Genomic DNA, 25,545 nt, shown 5'->3' with positions numbered 1-25,545 from the left:
TTTGGAGAAGGGGAAAAGAAAGAATGGGGATAAGAGAGGGTTGCAAATAAAGCCATGATGGCTCATGATTTGTGTGCAACAATTCATAGCTTTTATAGTTTTAATCTATGGTGGTTATCAGATATTATCACAGAATTGCTTAAGTTTACTGGATTATGTATCCAAGAAGGTTTTTATGTGAAATTAAATGTAATTTTGTTACCTTCTTCCTATTAGATTCATTGTAAACAGCAGTGTAGTCAAGCGTGAGGTACAATACAGTGACGTTACGTCGTGCTATTTAAGTCTGACGAGGCAACCGATGGGAATAGCTATTATTGGCCAATCTACTAGGTATATACATGTATATCTATGGATAAACCTATCTAAGGACGTTTGCCTTTGTTGTTTTGCCTTTCAACATGTTGCGATTAGGACGAACACAGGTGTCGTCACAAAAGGGTAATGCACGACCACTAGCCAACTTGTCCGAATGTCTATTTTTATAGTTTTGCTAGATCGCACCGGCCTTTTCACATAGCATCGTTTCAGTTACCTTGTCATCGGCCAATTGTTTATCTTTTATGCAATGCCTGAGCAGTCTCTCCATCAGCGGTCGTGAAGATCGCTGCGTCGTTTAGAAACTATGGTTTGTCATTTTGCGAACTAAATGCCCTGAATATAATCCTTTGATAATTCTGTTTGATAATTGTGGATGTGTTTCTGTCATATTGCTGAGCTAGCTCAATCACGCATACATATTTCGCATATTTTTCAATAATTTTCCGTTTAATATCAACTGTTATCATTCGCTTTTTTTTGCATTATCTTTCATTTTACTGGCAAACTTTTGGTCAACGCAGAGTACTTTTAATCTACATAATTCTGCACTGAAAACCCTACACAAAAAAACACGGTACAAAAGTATAACCTAATCAGTTAAAACATACAGAGTGATGCTGTTCTCATAAAAAATCGCCGGCATACTTGGCAACTGACTCACGTGCTCGTATCTCAAACATGGCTTGTATGTTAGTGCTAAAACTTGCTTAAAAGCTGGCTCGTATCTCAAATTTCTCGTACGTTGGAGCACTCCTAGGTTGGCGTATTACTGTAGCTCCATATCATTCGGCTGGCCTAGAATATAATAGTGGCTTTCATCACACATTTCTCGCATGACTGATTTGGATAAATATTTGCTAAATGGTGCTCTAGTATTTGTTACTTTTTATTTTCGTTCTATTTCAATCGATTTATATGTTGTCTTTTAGAGCGCTGGTATTCGAGATTCAATGCTTGTCATAAGGCCAAGCCTGGGTTTAAAGTACTCAAGTTACAAATTCATTGCTTTGATTGTGGTTGTTTTCCAATGTATGGTACTATATACATGTACTAGCTGTGCCACCCGGCGTTGCCCGTGTAATAGAAGAGTATTTGGACAGAAAAGTGATTTGTATTTAACATATAACAACATTTGCCATTTTAACTTTCAAACTACATATCATGAGAAAAGTTTTTTGTCTTATAAACAATGAGAAGTAGTGAGAGTTTGGCTATTAGCCAGTTTAATAATGTGAGCGAACAGCTTCTCGTGACGTTATGCTATGACCCGAGTAACATGCAAAGCAGTTAGGTTGTGCACTGATATAATGACTTATATTGGCGGGGCAGCAATTCGACTTCCGTAGTCTTGTGGGCTAGGCGTAAGACTGGTGAATGGCTTGGTCCAAGATCGAATCCTCTTCGGTATGGAATATTTATTCCAAGATTTTAAGATCTATAGCCAAATTTCCGATGAATGAACCCATGGATGGACTTTGAGAAATAAATATATAGATGTCAGTTTAAAGAACTACATGATTGCTTTGCCACATTTGGTGTTGAATACTTTTTCTGGAAGCATGCATGCCATAAGTGTATATCATAAGAATTCATGTCATGAGCCTATATCACAAGAATTCATGTCATTTAACATTAGTATTCTACAACGATGAACATACTCAATTCTCTTGCAGAAAACAGCAGAAGGCATTTGATGCTCTCTTTCTTGGAGAAGGAATTCCAGCCTTGTTTATCACTGAACTCCACTCATTCAACATTCACGCAAAAATCTCAAGGTGCTGCCCCACTAGTTTACTCAATGTCTCGTTTTGTGTTTGTCTTTCTTGCTCATATCTGTATTTCTTCAGGTAGCATTTGGTATACTTCTCTCTGACCTCTTCGTAGCTTTCTACTTCTGGAGCTTTCTACTCTAGCTAGTAGTTAATGTACTTGTCTTTTCTACCTGTGTAGGTATCTCTCCAGTTAGTAGTTAATGTACTTGCCTTTTCTACTTGTGTAGGTATCTCTCCAGTTAGTAGTTAATGTACTTGTCTTTTCTACTTCTGTATGTATCTATCTATCCATGTATGGAGTTTGCACTGATGGTGCTCCAGCCATGCTCGGCTGTCGTGCTGGATTTGCACAGTTGGTAAAAGAAAATAATCCGTTAGTGGTGAGTACCCATTGCTTCATTCACAGACAAGCGCTAGCGGGAAAAAATCTTCCCAAAGGATCGCAGGAACACCTTTTTTCAGTGAATAAAGTAGTAAACATTATCAAAGGCTCCGCCTTGCAAACACGTTTCTTCCAGAAGTTATGCGAAGATATGGATGCTGTGCACTCATCACTATTGTTCCACACCGAAGTTCGATGGTTATCAAAGGGTAACATGCTTCTGCGTTTCTTCAATCTACGAGCAGAGGTCAATAAGTTCTTGAAAACTCATAACAAACCCAAACTACTGGCTTCGATGCAGTTGGAAGGCTTCCATCAGTGTCTTGCTTACCTGGTTGACATATTTGGTTCAATCAATGAAGTGAACACAAAGATGCAAGGTAGAGACAGAAATGTGGTGAATGTACCTGATAGTATCAATGCATTCAAGGACAAGCTCCAACTCTGGGTGGAAAGACTGGCTACTGGGAACGTAAGAGTTTCATTTCCATTTCTGCATTCATTAGTTTACAAGAAAGCTCCTTCCGCTTCTTTGCTAACCGACATAAAGCATCACTTGAACAGCTTGATAGCAGAGTTTGAGAGATATTTTCCAAAGTTAGATCCTAGGACAGAGCAATTGATGAGCCTGACCCGAGACCCTTTCAGGCGCAATGTCCACGAGATTCCGGAACAGCTTCAGGAGTTTTTGGAGCTGACAAACGACTCTACATAAAAACACTATGTTTTCATGATGCACAGTGCTTCGGAGTTGCGCTTTCTCCGAATCAAGGAAATGGCGTCTTCGCACTGAAATCACTGCGCATTGATCAGTGCGAAGCCAGTGCAAATTTGCAGCAAGAAAACAGCGACTGGGCAGTGGCTGCGCATAGCTCTCATGTTGTGGAGATGGATTTTTTGAGGGCCATAAACTAGTACAAAGGTTGTCCTGCTAATCTTGTTTTTTTTTCTATTCTTCCGATCTTCTTTCACCTAAATTTAATTATGGTCTGCATTCACGAGGATGATGAGGTGATTACTTTCCTGGACTTAGTTATCGATGCCAACACTTTTAGAAAAATAGGTGGCAAGTCCTAAATTAACGTTTAAATAATATATTACTTAAAAATACTTATTAAAAATATATTACTTTGTAAAAAGTGTGTTAAGGTTTGTAAAACCTTGTGAATGTGTATTGTAATTAAAAGTATAATGACGACAGAATCATAAAAAGACCGTTTATGACGTTCGGTATCCGTGATCGATTCTATGTCTCCATCAGGCGATTCGATTTATACAATGTCTCTTTTCTGGCTAGTTTGCTGAAAACCACTGCTCAGCATGGAAACGTACAATCCCTCGACTTCGGAGGGGGCTGCTTCGCAGTACTGCGCACCAGGGAAACATAGTGATTGATGACTTCAAGGAGCTATCAATAGAGCACTTTTGGGTTCCAGCCCAAAGATTGTATCCCAACATAAGCCGCTTTCAAGATGCTCATACCATTTGCTTCCACATATCTTTGCGAGTCAGCATTTTCAGCAATGCTAACCTTAAAGAGCAAATCTAGAAATCGTCTGGAAGTAGAAGCTGACATACGGTGTGCCCTATCTACAACAACTCCTAACATCAAAATTCTGGGCAGCTCCAAACAAACACGGAAATCGCACTAGTCTGCTGACTGTCTTACAATGATAGATATATTGAGTTTCAATATATGTTCTTTTTAATATTTCATGTAAATATGACTGTAATAAATGCATATATACATGTATATATTTGTATATAAGTTATATATATGTAAATAAAGTTCTATATCTAGTTTCAGTGCATTATTTGAAGGAGTTGGGAGGGGAGGAATTTCTGACTTTGGTTTGGAAGAGGGAAAATGGGGCAAAAAAGGTTAAGAACGACTGATCTAGTTAGTAGTTAATGTACCTGTCTTTTCTACTTCTGTATGTAATTCTCTAGTTAGTAGTTAATGTACTTGTCTTTTCTAATTCTGTATGTACCTCTCTAGTTAGTAGTTAATGTACTTGTCTTTTCTACTTGTGTATGTATCTCTCTAGTTAGTAGTTAATGTACTTGTTTTTTCTACTTCTGTATGTATCTCTCTAGTTAGTAGTTAATGTACTTGTCTTTTCTACTTCTGTATGTGTCTCTCTAGTTAGTAGTTGATGTACTTGTCTTTTCTACTTCTGTATGTATCGCTCTAGTTAGTAGGTAATGTACTTATCTTTTCTACTTCTGTATGTATCTCTCCAGTTAGTAGTTAATGTACTTTGTCTTTTCTACTTGTGTATGTATCTATCTAGTTAGTAGTTAATGTACTTATCTTTTCTACTTCTGTAGGTGTCTCTCTAGTTAGTAGTTAATGCACTTGTTTTTTCTACTTCTGTATGTGTCTCCCTAGTTAGTAGTTAATGTACTTGTATGTACTCTCTATATATGTTTGACCTAATACTAAAATAATAAGTAGGATGACACTCACGCTACTGTCACACATGTACTTGGATGTTAGCAAATTAAGCTTGCTAATGTGATACATTTTCTGCTAACAAGGCATGACATTCTCATCACCTGCTTGGTCCAAGCAACGGTTCGTGGACATCAATCACTATGTAAAGCATACTGAACAGCTCACACTGTACTTTGATACACTCATACAATAGTTTAATGATATTTGAAGTAATGTTACTCGGATTTGAATTGCATAGATGTATAGTTTGAGGCGTAGCACATCGTCACCATCAGGTCCTGTCGTATCACTGACCTAATAATTTAACAACATATATGCTAAAAACTGAATATTTTTTATTCAAACCTGTTGACTGCCACGATATCAGCTGCACCATTGGTTATACAACTGTACTGCTAACACAATGTGTTATTGTTGGCTATGCAGTTTTAGCTAGCGCTATTTATGCATTATGTGTACATGGTGCTACCTGTTCGCATGTAGGTGTTATGGTACATACTACTAAAACCATAGTGTATATTGCTGGCTGTATGTGTTCAACTGAATTTCTTACGTCAAGAGTGAAGTATTTTATTTTGAAGAACGTATAGGAAAAGCATGTGTAGAAGATGCAAGTCAATTAACGTGTATATATATATTTACACAAATGTGGTCTTATAGTATTGCAGTGTTGAGGGATGAACTTGTGATAACCACTGTTCAAGGCGGGCTGCAGAGGGCAAAATGGAATGGGACACTCAATGAGACATACAGTGCCACTCTCTCAGAAGTTCAATTTAGTTATGACCTACAGCAATCCAAAGGTACTTCCCAATACTTACCTATAACCTATAGCACTCTAAAGGTACTTCCTAATACTTAGCTATGACCTACATCAGTCCAAAGGTACCTCCCAATACTTAGCTATGACCTACACAGTCCAAAGGTACTTCCCAATACTTAGTTATGACTTACAGCGGTCCAAAGGTACTTCCCAATACTTAGCTATGACCTACACAGTCCAAAGGTACCTCCCAATACTTAGCTATGACCTACAGCAGTCCAAAGGTACCTCCTAATACTTAGTTATGACCTACAGCAGTCCAATGGTACCTCCCAATACTTAGCTATGATCTATAGCAGTCCAAAGGTACTTCCTAATACTTAGTTATGACCTACAGCAGTCCAAAGGTACTTCCCAATACTTAGTTATGACCTACAGCAGTCCAAAGGTACCTCCCAATATTTAGTTATGACCTACAGCAGTCCAAAGGTACTTCCTAATGCTTAGCTATGACCTACAGCAGTCCAAAGGTACTTCCTAATACTTAGTTATGACCTACAGCAGTCCAAAAGTATTTCCCAATACTTAGTTATTACCTACAGTAGTCCAAAGGTACCTCCCAATACTTAGTTATGACCTGCAGTAGTCCAATGGTACCTCCCAATACTTAGCTATGACCTACACAGTCCAAAAGTATTTCCCAATACTTAGCTATGACCTACACAGTCCAAAGGTACCTCCCAAGACTTAGTTATGACCTACACGGTCCAAAGGTACTTCCCAATACTTAGCTATGACCTACAGCAGTCCAAAGGTACCTCCCACTACTTAGTTATGACCTACACAGTCCAAAGGTACTTCCCGATACTTAGTTATGACTTGCAGTAATCCAAAGGTACCTCCCAATATTTAGTTATGACCTACACGGTCCAAAGGTACTTCCCAATACTTAGCTATGACCTACAGCAGTCCAAAGGTACCTCCCAAGACTTAGTTATGACCTACACAGTCCAAAGGTACTCCCCAATACTTAGCTATGACCTACAGCAGTCCAAAGGTACCTCCCAATACTTAGTTATGACCTACACAGTCCAAAAGTATTTCCCAATACTTAGTTATGACCTACAGTAGTCCAAAGGTACCTCCCAATACTTAGTTAGGACCTACAGCAGTCTAAAGGTACTTCCCAATACTTAGCTATGACCTACAGCAGTCCAAAGGTACCTCCCAATACTTAGTTATGACCTACACAGTCCAAAAGTATTTCCCAATACTTAGTTATGACCTACACAGTCCAAAGGTATTTCCCATTACTTAGCTATGACCTACAGCAGTCCAAAACTACTTCCTAATACTTAGCTATGACCTACAGCAGTCCAAAGGTACTTCCCAATACTTAGCTATGACATACAGCAGTCCAAAGGTACTTCCCAATACTTAGCTGTGACCTACAGCAGTCCAAAAGTATTTTCCATTACTTAGCTATGACCTACAGCAGTCCAAAACTACTTCCCAATACTTAGCTATGGCCTACAGTATTCCAAAGATACCAATACTAGTACTTTCCCACTATTTCTCCTCCATTGTTTCAGAACTGTTGAGAAATTCAATGAGCTTATGCTTGAATTTTTCATTATTTTGAAATGGACTCCATGACTGTCGATAGGAGCATAAAAAATGTATTAAATTCTGGGCGTAAGTAACTTCGCAGTAATGGTACTGTTTTTTATTTGTGTCTGCTTAAAAGCCTTCAGTGCGCGCGGTCTCATCACTGTAAAATCTTGCTTATAGGAAGACATTTAAAGTCAAGCTCTGAATATATCACTGATGTTGAGTTCAGCCCTCTACTCGGAGGCTTTGTGACTGTCCTATCTGGTGGACGAGGCTTCTTTCTCACCGCCCCTAATGCCAAGTTTGACAGAGAGGTAGGAGGCGGACCAATGATTGGCGCATGTGATTATAGTCTTATAACCTTTGTACTCCCTGAGCATAATTGCTGAGCTCTTGGCATCTCTTTGCATCTGGTGTCTCTTTTAGAACCTTCATGGTGTCTGGGCCCCTGAACTAAGGGATGCAGTATGCGTACACGCCAATCATAAATATAGACTCATTGTGTTCGGTTGTGCCAGGTGAGTGCTTTACAGAGCAGCACTTCTTCTTTGTTTCATAGACTTCTGCCTCACTTCATACATATAACTGTTATCAAAGCAAATAGGACTTTTCATATACAATGTACACATCGATATGTCTTACCTATGTGTTGAAGTAGTAGGGATGCAGTATCGGATCAAATTTTGCGAGAGCTATGATGATAGATATGTGTATTCCAACAATCATTATAGCAATATGGTGTAGATGCATGACTGCGAGAAGGTGTAGTGCACTCCAAGCATCACTAGTGACAACAGAAAAGTGTGTAGTTTGCCAAATGCTATACTGGATAAATTAGTGTTACAGTATGTTTAGTGATACAATGTAATGTTGTTTCGACAGTGGGAAGGGCATGGTGTATCATATAGACCCAGCTACTGGTGCACTGCTATTGTCACATCAACTCTGCGTGTCAACTAAGGAATATCCAGGTATTATTTGTTAGTTATAAATCTGATAATAATGTAGTGAGATTCGCATATATACACCCGCCACTTATGTGAGTCTTACTGGTCAAATGACTTACCATGAGGTCATAAACCTTGATACGCGTACTTGAATATGTTATGTTGATAAAGCTCTAGTATTTTGCTAGCCTTGTGAGTGCGCTTATGGGTATGTATAATTTACAGACGCGGGTCTGGTAGGCGGGCCTATAACAAGGCTTGCCTGGACTCCTGACGAGTGTGCGATCATAGCTGCCTGGAGCAAGGGAGGTATCGCTGTCTGGAGTGCATTTGGCGCTCTGCTTTTTTCTTCCCTCAAAGCCAGCTATGGGTCAGTTATGTTCAGTTATATATTTGCCACGTTTCGAGCCCAACTACATATCTCGGCATCAACAACTTTGCCATTCTTTACAAACTAATGACCTAGATATTTAGAGCTGTACCTTTAGAGATAGATATGTTGCTAATGACCTAGATATCATTGTGTTGTTATTTAGAGCTGTTAATGTACAGATAGATATGTTGCTAATGACCTAGATATCATTGTGTTATTATTTAGAGCTGTTAATGTACAGATAGATATGTTGCTAATGACCTAGATATCATTGTGTTATTATTTAGAGCTGTTAATGTACAGATAGATATGTTGCTAATGACCTAGATATCATTGTGTTATTATTTAGAGGTGTACTTGTACTGATAGATATGTTGCTAATGACCTGGGTATCATTGCATTATTCTTTTTGCTAGGTTAGAAATATAATTTCGGCTACTGTTGCAGGATACCTGGACCACCTCTCCACAATAATCTCATTGTTAAAGCCATGGTAAGTAGAATACGTGTAGATGATGGTAAGTAGAATACTTTTAGATGATGGTAAGTAGAATACTTTTAGATGATGGTAAGTAGAATACTTGTAGATGATGGTAAATAGAATACTTGTTGATGATGGTAAGTAGAATACATATAGGTGATGGTAAATAGAATACGTTTTGAGGATTTTTTCTTAAAATCCTTCTACGGCGTTCTACATTATTTGAGCTCTCCTATGGGATTTTGCTGTTGGACGGTTTTCTCTATGGATCCTCACTTTATGTACTGTCAACTTATTTAGGTCTGCTCTGCTGTTATTGATATACCTTATAATATACCTTATAAGTAAATACCTTATAATGAGTTTCAAGGTCTAAAATACGTTTTTCTTGATGGTTTATGCCTCAAGAGTAAAAGATTTTTTACAGCTTTAGGATTTTCTTTTTCAAAGCTAATGAGTAAAACATTGCAGTAGATAGCAACAACATAGAAAAGGGTCAACCAATCTAAAGACATAATCTGGTGGTTTATGATTATGATTGATCTCATTAACAGCTCGGTAACACTACAGCGATATTGACAATGCATATCTGTAATGGAAACCACTGCCCTTTTCATTGTTGAGGCTTCACTGGTTTTGAACTAATATTCTTGTGGCTCTTCACTTTTTAATTTGATTCACCTGACAAAAACATCTCCTGTGAAATGTCATTGCGAGTCATCTTCATCTTCATGGGTTTCATTCTATGACCCTTTTCATAACTCCAAGTATGAAGCTTCTTTAGTTCATCATAAGTGTTCATTTCATAGGAATGGGGTGCTGAAGGATACCAGTTGTGGTTGTCCGCTGAGAATCCAGAAAGGCTTCCAAGTGTCCACCATACCAGCAATGAGCACTCTTCCTCTTCATCTTGCTCTGATTTGACAGATCCTGTTTCGGCAGCATCTACAACGCTCAGTGCTTCTGTGGAAAGTTCACCCAAGAGAGGATCATATGACTTCATACAACTTCACTTTCTCAAGTCTCCCCTTACAGTCAACCCTTGCTTGGTAGGATTTGCCTACTCCGATTAAACTATCACATGTCCGACAGTAGCCCTTAAACTCTTAGACGCTTAGGTACTCGATGAAGTCTATCGGCAACCTGTTCGGGAAATATTTAACCCACAAGTTTTAAGATCATATTTTATCAAGCATTTCTGTACGTTCATTAAACAGTCTCAAAATATGAATCTATGATACAAAGAGTTGTCTATTTGTCCTATTGTCAGCGAATGTGAAAAAAGTTACACAATTCTTGATTTTCCTAAGTAGTAATAGACAATTAATTGCTATATATTTACAACTCATTTATCAAGCTTACCAAATTTCTACGAGACACTCAGTTAGCAGAGCTCTCTAATGCTCAATAAATATGGATATGCAAATGCTTGAGGGAGTCGCCAGTGACCTAGATGTCTAGGTACATGTAAATGGCAAGTTGTGAAGGTGTCTGCTGCTATATAAAGGAGGGATTGAGCGTGTTGCAGTGTGTCTACTTTATAGCAGAGTAGTAGAAAAACAATAGGCCTATCTACAAGCTGGCCAGAGTATGTTTTCAGAAAAACAATAGGCCTGTCTACAAGTTGGCCAGAGTATGTGTTCAGAAAAACAATAGGCTTATCTACAAGCTGGCCAGAGTATGTTTTCAGAAAAACAATAGGCCTATCTACAAGTTGGCCAGAGTATGTTTTCAGAAAAACAATAGGCCTATCTACAAGCTGGCCAGAGTATGTTTTCGAGTCGCTGGTCTGCTACTCTCCTATGTTCTGCGCTCTTCCTGTAAGCACACGGAGTTGACACCAGTTTTCAAGTGTAGCTGGTGTTTTTTTATGGATATGTCGAAATATTGCAAGCAGGCATCATTGGTAGCTACTAGCAGCGGTTCAGCGCTGACTTTATCAGGTCTACGAGATCAGAGAACTTATTGCTGCAGATATGACGAGTTAAATGATTACTGATATGTAAAAGTGCACTTCTCGATATTGCAATGACCCAGTTACTATATTGAGTATCTCTTCAAGTCGATGATATTGAGTTTGTGCAAACATCTCGCTTGTGTTAATGCGATATACAAATTTACATAGCCTAATCTTTGCTAGCAAGAGATGTGGATAACGGAAGCTTGGAGGTAAGCATATGTATAGCGAACGGAGAGACATGGTGCGCTCACAGATATGTTAAAGTAGGGCTGTAGGGACAATAACATAACTTGGCAATAAATGTATTATTATTTAGCTGAGCTCCTGTGATATTCGACATGCATAGTATCATACTGAAACACACACTTGCCAGTTAATGTCGATGAGCTGTTTCGTTAACAGAGCAATCACAAGCACCTGTTTCTCCAAGCTGAAGATAAGCTGTACATTAACCTGGGCAGTGATAAGACAGAAGAGGATGCAAGCAATGTTCTCATTGCCAACAAACAGTGGAGAGTTGTGCCCATTCGCTATACCTATCTTGGAAGCAATTGGCCTATTCGGGTGCGATTTGGTAACTCATCTATTTATTTGTTGAAATTTCATAGCTCAATACTATAAGAATCTAGTAACACAAAATTTTTATAGAATTATTCAAATGCTGATTATGATGCGCTGCATGTATGTACTTACATATACCTACAGTTCAGTCTGTTCTGTGTGTTATATTGTTGTACAGTCATGACTTTTTTTATTTTATTACAAATACACAAAAATCTTTTTCAACTACTTTATTCAACTTGAGAAAGTTCATTTTTCCATTCAAAATCGGTTAAACTGAGCTGTGCATCTATAAATACTCCCTTGAATGACCATAAACCATGACCATACTCTTTTGTTGTTTTGTCTATATTTAGACATTTCATTAAATTGATGAAGAGCAAATTATGTTATGAGCAGTACAATATTTTATATAATATCATAAGATATTTATTAAATACTTTTAAGGTTTTAAGAGTTCATATTTTGGAATTAGGTGTCAAAAATTCAAAATAAGAGTATCTCTGTGCCTGAGGCTGAAATTTTAAACGTCTGTGTTACATTCCACTCATCGGCTTATGTATGCTCAATGGTTTTCAGCAACCTTCTAAGACCCATAATGCACCTCCAAGACCCATAGTGCACCTCTAAAACCCATAATGCACCTCTAAAACCCATAATGCACCTTCAAGTCCCATAGTGCACCTCTAAGACACATTGTGCACGTTTAAGACCCATAGTGCGCCTCTAAGACCCATAGTGCACGTTTATGACCCATAATGCCCCTCTAAGACCCACAGTGCACCTCTAAGACCCATAGTGCACTTCTAAGACCCATAGTACACTTCTTAGATCCATAGTGCACATCTAAGACCCATAGTGCACATCTAAGACCCATAATGCACCTCTAAGACCCATAGCGCACCTCAATCACTCTCAATGCAGCCAATTTTTAGTTTGCAGCAATGGATGATGCAGGTCTCTCAGTAGCCATAGCTGGACGCACCGGGCTTGCCCATTACTCTCTTCTTCGCAGAAAATGGTTTCTCTTTGGAAATGAAGCACAGGAAAAAGGTATAGTTGTGTGCGGAGGCCTTGTCTGGTGGAAGGACTTCATAAGTGTTGGCTGTTTCAACCTTGAGGCTTCCAAAGATGAGGTAGGCTTTCCTATTGTTTTAGCAATGTTACTTTACAGTGCTGCAAATTTTAAAGAGACTTATAGATCAATTGTGCGATGCAACACACATGAATAGGTGCAACTACATTTTATTAAATGCTATGAGAATTCCCTACTTTCAGAAGTTAAGTATTGCTCAATGCTATTTGTTTTTAAGTTGGTGCTTATGCACTCGACTGATTGTAAACAAAATAAAACTTGTATGTCTATACATGTATATATGTTTATTAAAATTGGTTGTATGTGTATTCGTGTATTCGTCATTTTGATTGTTCCGCTAAAGCTATTATTTTAGCATTGCGCCCGCACGTTACGGTGCCCCTATTAGAAAATTTCTATCTGAAGCATTATCGTATTCAATATACCGTAACCACATGCTAATTATTTTAGCAATGCGCCCACACGCTATGATACCCCTGTTAAGATATGTTTTTTGGTTAGGTTCAATTACTGTATCTTGGGTCAAGGCCAGTTCTTCTCATGCGAACATTTATGGGAAGAGCTTCGACGTTCTCCTTCCGTTTGGTCAGACAAAGACAGTACGATATTTCATTTTTGCACTTGCACCAGTATCGTTTGTGTAGTTGTTTTTGTAGTGTTTGTGTAGTTGAAACAAATTAAGATAAAAAATAAAAACAACTGAAGGTTTTCAAACTTTGTCAAACAACTGTAACTTTCAAACTTCTTATCATGAAGAAAATGTTTTGTGCAGGTTCAATGAAAGTTTGAAAGTTAGAATGGCAAATTTTGCTATGTTAAATACAAATCAATTTTCTGACCAAAGACTTTTTTATTATGCTAGTATATATGTATATATGTTTATGTTTACTAGGCGAATGCTCGGCGTTGCCCGGGTAATAAAAAAGTCTGCACAGAAAATTGATTTGTATTTAACATATAACAACATTTGCCATTCTACCGTTCAAACTACATATTATGAGAGAAGTGTTTTGTGCAGTTTAAATAAATAAAGAGAAAATTAAAACAAATGTAAAGGTAAAAACTTAGTCAAACAACTGTAACTTTTAAACCTCATATCATGAGGAAATGTTTTGTGCAGGTTAAATAAATTTGAAGAAAACAAAGTCAAGTAAATTAAGAAGAAATCAAATTAAACAACTGTAAAAGTGTTTAAATGTAAATGTGAAATAATTAGCAAGTAATAGCTAAATTAAGTCTGTTTTGCTTCGATTACAATAAATGATTTAGTAATGATACAAGTAATATGAACTGAGAAAACAAAATAAAAATTATGAATACGTTGAATTATTAACAACACTTCTTGCATAGATGTGTGTGTGTATAAATAAGGTTACTGTTCCGCCAAAAGCTATCCATCGAAACTTTGAATATGACGATACTGGTACCTTGCGATACTGGTACAGATGTAAAAATGAGATATCGTACTGTCTTTGTCTGACCGAATGGAAAGAGAGAATGTAGAGACTTTTCCTACAGAGATAATATTATTGTCCGCATGAGAAGTATTAGCTTTGACCCCAGATATAGTAATTGAACCTTACAAAAAATGTTTCTCAACAGGGACATCGTAACGTTTGGGCGTAATGCTAAAATAATTAGTGGGTGCATACGGTGTATGGAATACTAGCTGCATTTCCCCCGCCTACGGGAGCAGGTTCACGTGCAACATAAGTTTTATTGAGAGTTGTCTTTCATACTGTAAAACAACTCCAAATATGCAGTTTACTGAAATTGTTGCCCTGATCAGAGTATGCATACACATATATGTGAATAATGTTGGGGAGAACAATGGCAAACTGCAATGTGTTTTACAGCTAGATGCTTGTAAAATCTAGTAAATATTCTAGATTCATGTGTCTGGATTCATGCATCCGCTCATACCCGTCTATATTTGCAGTTGACGATCACGCACTTTTGCCGCCGAACCGCCGCCTCGGCTGACCAGTCTTTACGTGCCGAGCAGTTGAAAATCGCGCTTTTGCACTCGCCTCGCAATCAATCGCTTCGCACTTGCCTCGCAATCAATTGCTTCGCACTCGCAATCAATCGCCTTGCTATCAATCGGCTCGCACTCACCTCGCAATTAATTGCCTTGCACGCGCCTCGTAATCAATTGCCTTGCACGCGCCTCACAATCAATCACCTCGCAATCAATCGCTTCACAATTTATCGCTTCGCACTTGCCTTGCAATCACCTCGCACTCGCAATCAATCGCCCCCACTCAATCGTCTTGGACTCGCCTGGCAGTCAATCACATTCCAATCAATCGCCTCGCAATCAATCACCTCTCAATAAATCGCCTCGCACTCGCCTTGCAATCAATCGCCTCGCATTCGCAACCAATTGCCTCGCTCTCGCAATCAATCGCCTCACAATCAATCGCCTTGCACTCGCCAACTCATTCATCCGGAGCGCCGCGCCTGGAGACTCTCGCTGCGCTCGTGCAAAAAGGTCTTCCGCACATCCCCGAGTGACGTCACGGCCCCCCAAACCGCTAGCTGCATTACCCATCCATAGGAACAGATTCATGTACAGCAAGACGTTTGTTGAGAGTTGTCTTTCATACTGTTAAACAACTCCAAATATGCAGTCTATTGAAATATTTTGCCCTGACCACACTATGCATACACATATGCAGTCATACATGTCAATAATGTTGGGAGAACAATGGAAACCTGCAATGTGTTTTACAGCTAGTCATGGCTAAAGCAGGGTGACAGTAAGTCGATACCAGCTGCTCTCTTTTCACCATCGCCTTTTGCAACACTTGGAGTACCCGTGCAAGTTCTGTAGTAGTAAGTTACAGTAGGCCTACCCGTAGCTGGAAAAAACTTAGTAACTCAAGAAATGAACATGTTTACTATCACAAGCAGTGGCAAATCCTAAATTTTTAAGTAGCGGCGGTGTGGCAATTCATAGACAATAGAACATTGAATGAGAAATACCTTTTTGAAGTAGAACTTTAGTAGGTAGAACGCAGTAGCAGTACCCGTGCAAGTTCTGTAGTAGCTGTAGTTCTGTAGTACTCGTAGCTGGAAAAAGTGAAAGTAACTCGGCTGCGGAAGGAAATGAACAAGTTTACTATCACAAACAGTGGCAAATCCAACGTTTTTAACCCTTTCACTAAAGTAGAATCATTTATGCGTTTTCCATGGTCGACCGCGTAGACGCATTTTTGCAACTTTACCGGCAATTGCTAGTAACTGAATTTTATTATTCGTTGATAATTGGGAATTTCCAATTTTAAAACGAAGATGTTTTGTGTAAGTTCTTTAAACGCCTCCAAGTTAGAAAACGAATAACTACTTATGTTGATGACATAACTGATTCAGATTTTTGTGATTACACAGATAAATAAAATAGTAATAGCAACACTGACTCTGATGGTGGTGGAAGTAATGGTTTTGTAAGAATAAGGAACATTGTAGAGGATCGTTTTAGCTCTGTAGCTTCACGTCGCTTTATCAATGCACAACGTATAGATACAATGAATTTTTTGCATAGCAGTTTATGTTAACATGTTGGCAAAATGAAATATATAACCAAAACAAACTTTCTAGATGGAGTTTGAAATAGAAAAAAATATTGTATACATATGAAGCAACATCGGCAACATGGATTGCAGTAGGCCGTTAGCTGAATTTGTACATGGACGCACATGAACGGGCTATGTAGTGGAGGTTTGGCAATGCATAGACAATACAACATTGAATAAGGAGTACCTACATTTTTGATGTAGAAATTTAGTATGTGAGAACAGCATTTTTTTCCAGTGGCCGCAAGAAACAAACGTTCACGTGACCTTCTGGCAGTAAATATTAAATGTGTTAATGTTAATTACATATAAATTACTACTCATTAATTTATTTTATTTAATGAGTAGGACATTTGTATAGCTGTATAGGCACCTTTGTATATGCCACAGAACTCAGGACGGTGCTTTTTAACATGGCAGCAACTTTGCTGTTTAAAACGGAACAGTGCCGTTGGGCACTGTAAAGAGGCGCACTAACCTGAGATTTTGGTTAATGTGCCCTAGCGGTGAAAGAAAAATCACAGAATCGCCACACCCTTATATAAGCTGCTTGGCTCAAATCATCAGAAAAAAGTAGCGGCTAATAATCCGAAAGTACGGTATTTACTACTCATATTAATTCAGTTGGCTTCGTACGACCGAATGGAAAAAGGAAAGACCGCTCTATAATTTATTCACTACTCATATGATATTAATTCAGCTCGCTTCATACGACCGAAATTCGTGCGAAGAGAAAAAAAACGACCGCTCTATATGGTGGACCAACACACACGCGCACACAAATATATCAACAGATTTTTTGCCCTTTATATAGTAGATGGTAACGTGATTGATTAAGATGCCTTATGTAGCTCAGTAGTATAGCGCCTAGATAAAAAACTTCGGATGCATTCGTCGTGAGTTCAAATCTATTAGAAAACGGGTTTTAATGCCAAAATTTTAATAGATATAGCTGAACACGCGCACATACCCACATACACACTTACTAGTGTTGGGCCGGTATATAATGTAGTGCTGGATAGGATATCCTTGCACTTTTTTGTCGGTTTTTCTGGTGTCGGTATCCTCAGTATTTACCATTTTCGGTATCCTTTGCCAACTAAGAAAGTTTGGTATTGTAGTTCGGTATATGGTTTTCAGTGTGTGTTTAACTTCAGTTTATACTGCCCATTTTAATATAACACAGGTGGGGGATAAATCTACTATATAAATGGCAATTGTTGTCTGCGTGTGTATGTGTGTGTCCGCCTTATAGAGTACCACACTTTTCGGACTATTAGCCGCTACTTTTTTCTGATGGTTTGAGCTATGCGGCTTATATAAGGGTGCGGCTATTTTGTGGTTTTTTCTCTCACCGCTTTGGCGCATTAACGGGAATCTCCTGTTAGTGCGTCAACTGACTCAATATCTACTATGTAAATGGCAATCGTTGTCTGTCTGCCTTATAGAGTACTGTACTTTTCGGACTATTAGCTGCAACTTTTTCTGACGGTTTGTGAGCCGCTCGGCTTATATAACAGTGTGGCTATTCTGTGGTTTTTTCTTTCACCACTAGGGCGCATTAAAGGGAATCTCCGGTTAGTGTGCCTCTATACATAACCTATTCATCGTTTTTACACAATAATCACATGATCTCTGGTTAGCGCGCCTCTTTACAGTGCCCAACAGCACTGTTCCGTTTTAAACAGCCAAGTTGCTGCCATGTTAAAAAGCACCGTCCTGAGTTCTGTGGCCTATACAAAGGTGCCTATACATCTATACAAATGTACTACTCATTAAATGAAATAAATTAATGAGTAGTGATTTACATGGAATTAATATTTACTGCCAACGTGTACCGAGAACGTCACGTAAACGTTTGTTTCTTGCGATCACTGGAAAAAACGCAGTTCTCACCTACTAAATTTCTACATCAAAAAGATATGTACTTCTTATTCAATGTTGTATTGTCTATGAATTGCCACACTTCCAATACATAACCGTTTCACTTGCGTCCATGTACAAATTTAGCTAGCGGCCTACTGCCAGCCATTTTGCCGATATGGCTTCATGATATTTTTTCAATTTGATACTCCATCTAGAACTTTTTTTTTGTTATATATTTTATTTTGCCAACATGTTAACAAGCACTGCTATGCAAAAAACCTCATTGTATCTATACTTTGTGCATTTTAATTATCTGTGTACTCACAAAAATCTGAATAGGCTATAATGTCATCAACATAAGTGATTGTTTTCTAACTCGGTGGCGTTTTCAAAGCTTACACAAAAAGTGGTTGTTTTTAAGTTGGAAATTTTCAAACAAAGATTTAAAATTAAATTTTAGGCTAATTTTATAGAGAAATCTTTGGACAACACTGTCACTACCATAAAAGTCTTAAAGATCGTTGGTTACGTTATCACCGAATAATAAAATTCAGTTACTAGCAATTGCTGGGAATGTCGCGAAAATGTGTCTACCGGCGGTTGACCATAGAAAACGCATGAATGAGTCTACTACAGTGAAAGGGTAGAAAACGTTGGATTTGCCACTGTTTGTGATAGTAAACATGTTCATTTCCTATCACAGCTGAGTTACTTTTACCTTTTTTCCAGCTACGAGTACTAGAGAACTAAAGCTACTACAGAACTTGCACTGTACTGCTACTGTGTTTTACCTACTAAATTTCTACATCGAAAAGGGTAGTACTTTTTTTCAATGTTCTATTGTCTATGAATTGCCACACCTCCCCTACTTAAACCGTTGGATTTGCATCCGTTCGTGATAGTAAGCATGTTTATCTCCTTCCGCAGCTGACTTACTTTTAATTTTTTCCAGCTACGAGTACCGCAGAACTACAGCTACTACAGAGCTTGCACGGGCACTCCGAGCGTTGCGATAGGCGACAGTGAAAAGAAAGCAAGCAGCGTATATTACAAAAAAGCACCCCATCTCATTCACTTTTAGAAACGCTTGAAGCAGTACAATGCCTCCCAAAAAGCCTACTGCCCAAATGTAAAAACAGATTGATTTCCGTAGAGTAAGAGGCCGAATTCGCAAAGCAGCCGCTGGACAAGCAGAATCTGCAAAGCATACGCAGCTATGCCTACAACCAAACAGAATAGCTGCTGCATCTACTAGAAGTGCAGAAACTGCAGAGCAAACACAGCTATGCCTACAGCGTAACAGAATAGCAGCTGCTAGAAGAGCAGAAACCGCTGAACAAACACAGGTACATCGAGAGCAGGCTAGAATAGATGCTGCAGCTGCTAGAAGTGCATAGAGTGCTGAGCCGACCCAGCAGCGACTCAAATGGCTCAAGCGGCCAGACGTGCAGAGACCTTCGAGCAGATGCAGCGGCGACAAGAACATGATGCACTAGCTACAACAACTACTCGGCGAGCTGAATTTTCAGAGCAGATGAAACGGCGACAACAGCAAGTTGCACTAACTACAGCAGCTGCTACCAGGCGCCGTGATTGGGCAGAAAACTTTGCACTTGACTACAGTCCTGCAACACAGTATAGGGTCGAATCTTTCTATGAGACGAATGTCCAAAAATGCTCCAGATGTAATGCCTTGCGTTGGAAAGGTGAAAGGCCATATATGTAGTTTATATAGTAGATTTTATTGATAATAAATTTTATCAACACAACCACATTACTGCTGCACAGTTTGTATATACCATGTCAAAACACAGGCTATAGAGGAAGAGCCGGTGAGTCATGATTAGTGTTTTAAGCATGTAGAAGTCTCAATTCAATAAATTCTGGCGATAGCTTATCATTACAAAAGCAAAATATTTTCTAGAAGTTCTTAAAATATGTAAAACTTTTCAATACTGCCAGTTTGAAGAACTTCAGTTTGCCTAGCAATGTCGGTTTCATTACCAGTTCTGTGTACCAAATTAGGACAACTCCGATTTGAGTGGTTCAAGACTGATGCATTGTAGACTATCTGTAAAACACATTGCATATTTTCATTGGTCTCTCCAACATTATTGACACGTACGACTGCTTATGTGTATGCAGTCTGATTAGCACAAAAATTTCAGTAGATTGCATATTTGGAGTTGTTTTACAGTATGAAAGACAACTTTTAACAAAACTATTGCTTTCTGTAAGTCTGTTCCCAAACACGGGTAATGCAGCAAGTCAAATATAAAACGTATAAATATATCAACTGTATCAAATATAAAATATATATATTTTATTACGTTTTAAATTTGATCAATTTAAGACGTAATATAATACTAGATACCTATAGGTAAGCGTGGTAATGTTCGTTGAAGAAAGAGTTATAATATAATTCGCATGTGTTGTGTTTTCAGAATGTCTGAGAAAAAAGTTGTGATTGCCAATGTGCGCTGAGCGACTCTTTTTGATTAGCGTGTTCCTCAAAGATGCCTTTTTTCTATTAACCATAACATCAATTGACACGCGATTTTTATTTTTCATTCTCATTGAGTTACATAGCGATTGTGGGTGAGACGTCAAATGAGCTCTTTCATAAGCAGCTCATTGTGCGGTACATTCTCCTGCGCACACGTCGCTGGTAATGCTGTAGCCTGTCAAATACAAAAATATTTTCGGATAATCAATTACCGATAGGCTTTCACGAATAAATACCGATCATATCAAGCAGGCCGCGGATAACTAGCTATCCCCGAAAATTATTGGTTTTCCGGATACCGATAATCACTCGGTATCGGTAAAAGCGGATAACTCCTTACCGGTCTAACACTAACACATACACACTACCAACTTTGAGAAATATATATATATAGATTTGAGTGTTTGTATATATACTTACATGTATATGCATATATGAGTGTTTGCCATATATGTGTTTATATGAGTCTTTGTCGTATAAAAGAGACAGATTCTCAAAATCAAAGATAATAACAGTATTTGTGGTTTTTGTATGCTATGCCAGAAAGGTTCATATGTCAAAATGCATACATGCGGTTTTAAAATAGCTTTGTCTGAATCATTGAGCTTGCCTTCTGTGTTGCTATGGACCATAGCAACACAGAAAGAAATGGATATGGAAATCTTATTTTAGAAATATGGAAATGTTATGGAAATGGAAATAATATGGAAATTTATTATGGAAAAGTTATGGAAATGGATTATAGAAATGTTATGGAAATGGAAATAATATGGAAATGAATTATGGAAATGTTATGAAAATGGAAATAATATGGAAATGAATTATGGAAATGGTATGGAAATAATATGGAAATGAATTATGGAACTATTTTGGAGGTAGAAATAATATGGAAATGGATTATGGATATGTTATGGAAATGGAGATAATATGGAAATGAGGTATGGAAATGTTATGGTAATGGAAATAATATAGAAACGAATTATGGAAATGTTATTGAAATGGAAATAATATAGAAATGGATTATGGAAATGTTATGGAAATGGAAATTGTGACATACACGTAATCCCTGGCTATGGTGTTTGTCATAGTGTTTGTCATGGTGTTTATCATGGTGTTTGTCATGTTGGTTGTCATGATGTTTATCATGTTGTTTGTCAAAGTGTTTGTCATGTTTATTACCGTGTTTATCATGGTGTTTTTCATGGTGTTTGTCATGGTGTTTGTCATGGTGTTTGTCATGGTGTTTATTATTGTATTTGTCATGGTGTTTATTATTGTATTTGTCATGGTGTTGGTCAGTATGTATCCCGTTATACATAGGAAAACTGCATGTACACTGTACTGAGACATGTGCCCCATCATATATAAGAACATGGTGTGTACACTGTACTGAGGCGTGTACCACATTATACATAAGAACATGGTATATAACGCTGTACTAAGGTGTGTACACCATTATGCATACCATTAACCCTTTTGCAGGCATAGCGACATTATTGTCGTTTCGCTATACTGCCGCCAATGGGCAGAGCGACAATTATGTCGCCACACAAACGTTTTTTATAAATTGATTTCTGGTTAGCTTATTACCTTTTTTATTTATTATTTTTGCTAATAGTAAACTACAATATATTGGTCTCTGATAGCAACCAAAAACTTAGCCGTTTTGAGAAAAAAAGCTGATCGTTTTTGCAATACTAAACGAACAAAAAATACGAAATAAAAACGTATTTGAATAAAATGGAGAATTTTGCTTGTAGTTTGTCTATGCTTCTGTTACTGCTTTCTGAATATTCTCCCAGAGTGTAACAACTTTCTTTTACTGTCATGGCGTTCTCCAAAGGCCTTAGGCAAAGCTATAGAGGAACAATAATAAGCACATGATGTCAAGACTGTCGTGTAGGCCTCTGCAAGGGCAAGTGCGTCCAAAATTACTATAGCTAGAAAAACACTTATATGTATGGGCAAGATCACAGTAAATGTTCGTTTTTGGTGTGATTGCAAACATTATAATTTAAAAAAAAGGGGTGATTTTTATAATGCTAGAGGGTCTTAAGTACCAGAAAATGGCAGTTGTTATTACTTTATTGCTACGGCTTGGGAATTATCAATGGATTACTTGCACCATGTCGGGAATTGTGTTAGTTTCGGGACAAAACTTAAAATAGGTTGAAGGTTAAGAAATGCAAGCAAAATAATTTTTATGCAATTGGATTTCTTCAACACCATCTAAGGAAGCAACAATAGCAGTTCATTCCACTATTATTGCACTGGTTCTTACAAACCCCATGTACTTCACTACCATGCGTCACGTAGCCAACAAAATGAGCATGGTTTTCTTTTTTCTAGTGTTTAAGATCATCATAGCATGCCAGTTTTTATTTTTTATGTAGCCATGTTGGTGTGCAGCAATATAAAAGGCTTTAAATTTGATATGGTTTTAAATTCTTATATAAATATAAGAATTTGACTTATAAATGGCTATTTGTATTTACCTGTATAATAAAAACATAATACGCATATACAATATCATAAATAAAAGTTTATCAGTGGTTTTTTTAAATCAATTTGAGAAATTGATCTGCCCAGTGAGTCTCAAATAGCCCAAACAAACTTCACTGCGAAAGGGTTAAACATCTATTTGAATGTCATGGCGCTCTATTTTCAACCCTTTGCCTATAGTGGCAGTCAAATAGAGGTGGCGTTCAAACGAAGGCTGACCTTGTATTTTTAAATAGCTCATCAGAATTTTGGAAAGATAAATTTAATCCTTGTACAGCTGAAACGAATGTCGCCTTTATTTTCTACTATCCCTCCGGCGGAGGGGCATTCACCCCGTTTGATGCAAGAAATCTGCAAACTTACTTCCAACTTGTCGTAGATCTCTTAATAAATATGCACTAGGAAACCGAGAAATATCTTTACCAGCTGACATCTATTGCTTACAATTAATGTGTGATGATATTATAGCCTGTGTCATGTTTTGCAATTTGTTAGAGCTTTCAATTTTTTATTTCATTCTAAATTTGCAAACATGTTTTTATTTTATAACTACATCTAATAATTTTGCATATAAGCTCATTGCACTCACTGAATTGATTGCTACAGTTTACAGCGAAAACTGGCTTTTATGTGCAATAGAAGAAGAATTATGAGCATCGATCCATTGTAAGCTGAGTTAAGATAACTGCAAGGATGCTATCAAATGATATGATATAAATCTGCAAATTTATAATGCCTATAATCTAATCTATCAAATGCTACAAATATATATTCAAGAACGAGAGACATGGAAAACCATACCTATAGTGCATGCAGAAACAAAAATTAACAGTTTTGAAACATCAATATTTACATCGTTCGCTTGGCCAATTTCGTTCTGATTGTTGCTTTAGTTTGGAACAATTTCATTTTCTTCTGGCTGCTCAATACCTTCTGCAATGTTTTCTGACCTCATCTCTTCTTTTGCATGGCTGAACTAGTCAATATTAGCGTCCAAACAATTTTTTAGCAGACCAAAACTTTTATGCGTTGCATTTCATCCAAATAATGATAAAATTTCATCTGCGTAGACGCTAAGCACAACTTTTAGCCTAAAACCACTCATTCATATACTAACATTGTAAACTGTTTTTCATATACTTTGCATCGAAGCAAACCGTGTTAAACAGTAAACTACCATTAGCCTCATACAGTTATTAATTATTTCTAATGGTGTTGCTTTCAGAGTTTTAATGAAAAGACCTGAACATCTTTGGAGATGGAAAACACATTTCGATAGGGACAGAAACACCAAAAGGATTAATTGGTAGTGGTGTGAGCGAGTCATTACTAGTACGATTTTGGTGACACTTTTCTGCTTATCACTCGCTAGTATGGGTTCGTAAAAATCAAAGAATGTCAAAATGTCAAATAGAGGTGTTCAATTAAAGGTGGCGTTTAATTAGAGGCTTTACGGTATAATAAAGGACTGGGATTAACGTTCCTTGTACACTATGACCTCACCTATTCCATAGGTGGTTACTACTATGATCAGACATTTGTCTTTCAGATACGATTCTATTCAACAGCCAATAAATTGGACAATGCCTACTGCACAATCACAAAGATTCCTTATGCTGTCCTGCTTATCAACATCTTCTCTAACTACCTCATCTGCCTCTGCGCTGACCGCCATATTATGCTTTTCTCCATTCAGTTATCCAATCAGCAAAAAGGTGAAAACATTACATAGCCACTTCCTGGTGCAGCTGTTGCTAATTATTAAAAGATGATATATCAGGCATTACAAAAAAGCACGCAAGAGGTGGTGGTCCCGTGTTTGCCTCTGCAATGATTTAGCGATATTCAACAGCATAATTGGGATATTCATCGCTCTGTTTGCTATGATACAGTACTTTGACACTTCGAGTACACAAGAGTGTCGCACCTGTGTACAACAGTACCATTCTATATGCATCTGTATCAGCCATGATCGTGTTAGATATATGATAGTATTGGAGTACCTGGATTATAAAGGAGCACTCATAAGTGCATAATCATAGCATTAGATATCCAACTGTTGCAATGGGACATCATTCAGTTGCTCATATTGTTATTGCAGTAGCCCAAGTGGAACTACGCCGTATACAGGATGTGAATGTCAATGGATTTATACCTCATCCTATGTGTGTTACCTTTGTCACTCTCTGCTCGCTCAGCTCTGAGACATGTGAGTATTCTGTGACTTGCTCTTCTATCATACATTCTGTCTCTCATTCACTTGTTATTCACTTGTTATTCACTTGTTATTCACTTGTTATTCACTTGTTAGTCACTTGTTATTCACTTGTTATTCACTTGTTAGTCACTTGTTAGTCACTTGTTATTC

At 37.8% G+C, this 25,545-nt stretch overlaps 1 protein-coding gene across 4 annotated transcripts in view; it reads left to right on the top strand.

Annotated features, from left to right (window-relative positions):
• The window catches only part of LOC137401554 (guanine nucleotide exchange factor subunit RIC1-like), a 133,083-nt gene that overhangs the window by 17,391 nt on the left and 90,147 nt on the right, over positions 1–25,545 (top strand). For all 4 annotated transcript variants that reach the window (XM_068087998.1, XM_068087990.1, XM_068087982.1 and 1 more), the window contains exons 4-15: positions 1,995–2,096; positions 5,594–5,736; positions 7,488–7,621; positions 7,734–7,825; positions 8,190–8,278; positions 8,480–8,624; positions 9,075–9,120; positions 9,918–10,157; positions 11,471–11,632; positions 12,565–12,765; positions 24,727–24,892; positions 25,279–25,386. In XM_068087998.1, the coding sequence (XP_067944099.1) occupies positions 1,995–2,096; positions 5,594–5,736; positions 7,488–7,621; positions 7,734–7,825; positions 8,190–8,278; positions 8,480–8,624; positions 9,075–9,120; positions 9,918–10,157; positions 11,471–11,632; positions 12,565–12,765; positions 24,727–24,892; positions 25,279–25,386 (1,628 nt within the window). The remainder of the gene's footprint in view (positions 1–1,994; positions 2,097–5,593; positions 5,737–7,487; positions 7,622–7,733; positions 7,826–8,189; positions 8,279–8,479; positions 8,625–9,074; positions 9,121–9,917; positions 10,158–11,470; positions 11,633–12,564; positions 12,766–24,726; positions 24,893–25,278; positions 25,387–25,545) is intronic.

The sequence above is a fragment of the Watersipora subatra genome, chromosome 1 (assembly GCF_963576615.1).
Source record: "Watersipora subatra chromosome 1, tzWatSuba1.1, whole genome shotgun sequence".
NCBI lineage: Eukaryota > Metazoa > Bryozoa > Gymnolaemata > Cheilostomatida > Watersiporidae > Watersipora > Watersipora subatra.
Note: the sequence above shows the minus strand (reverse complement) of the source record. Positions and strands in the feature narration are given on the sequence as shown.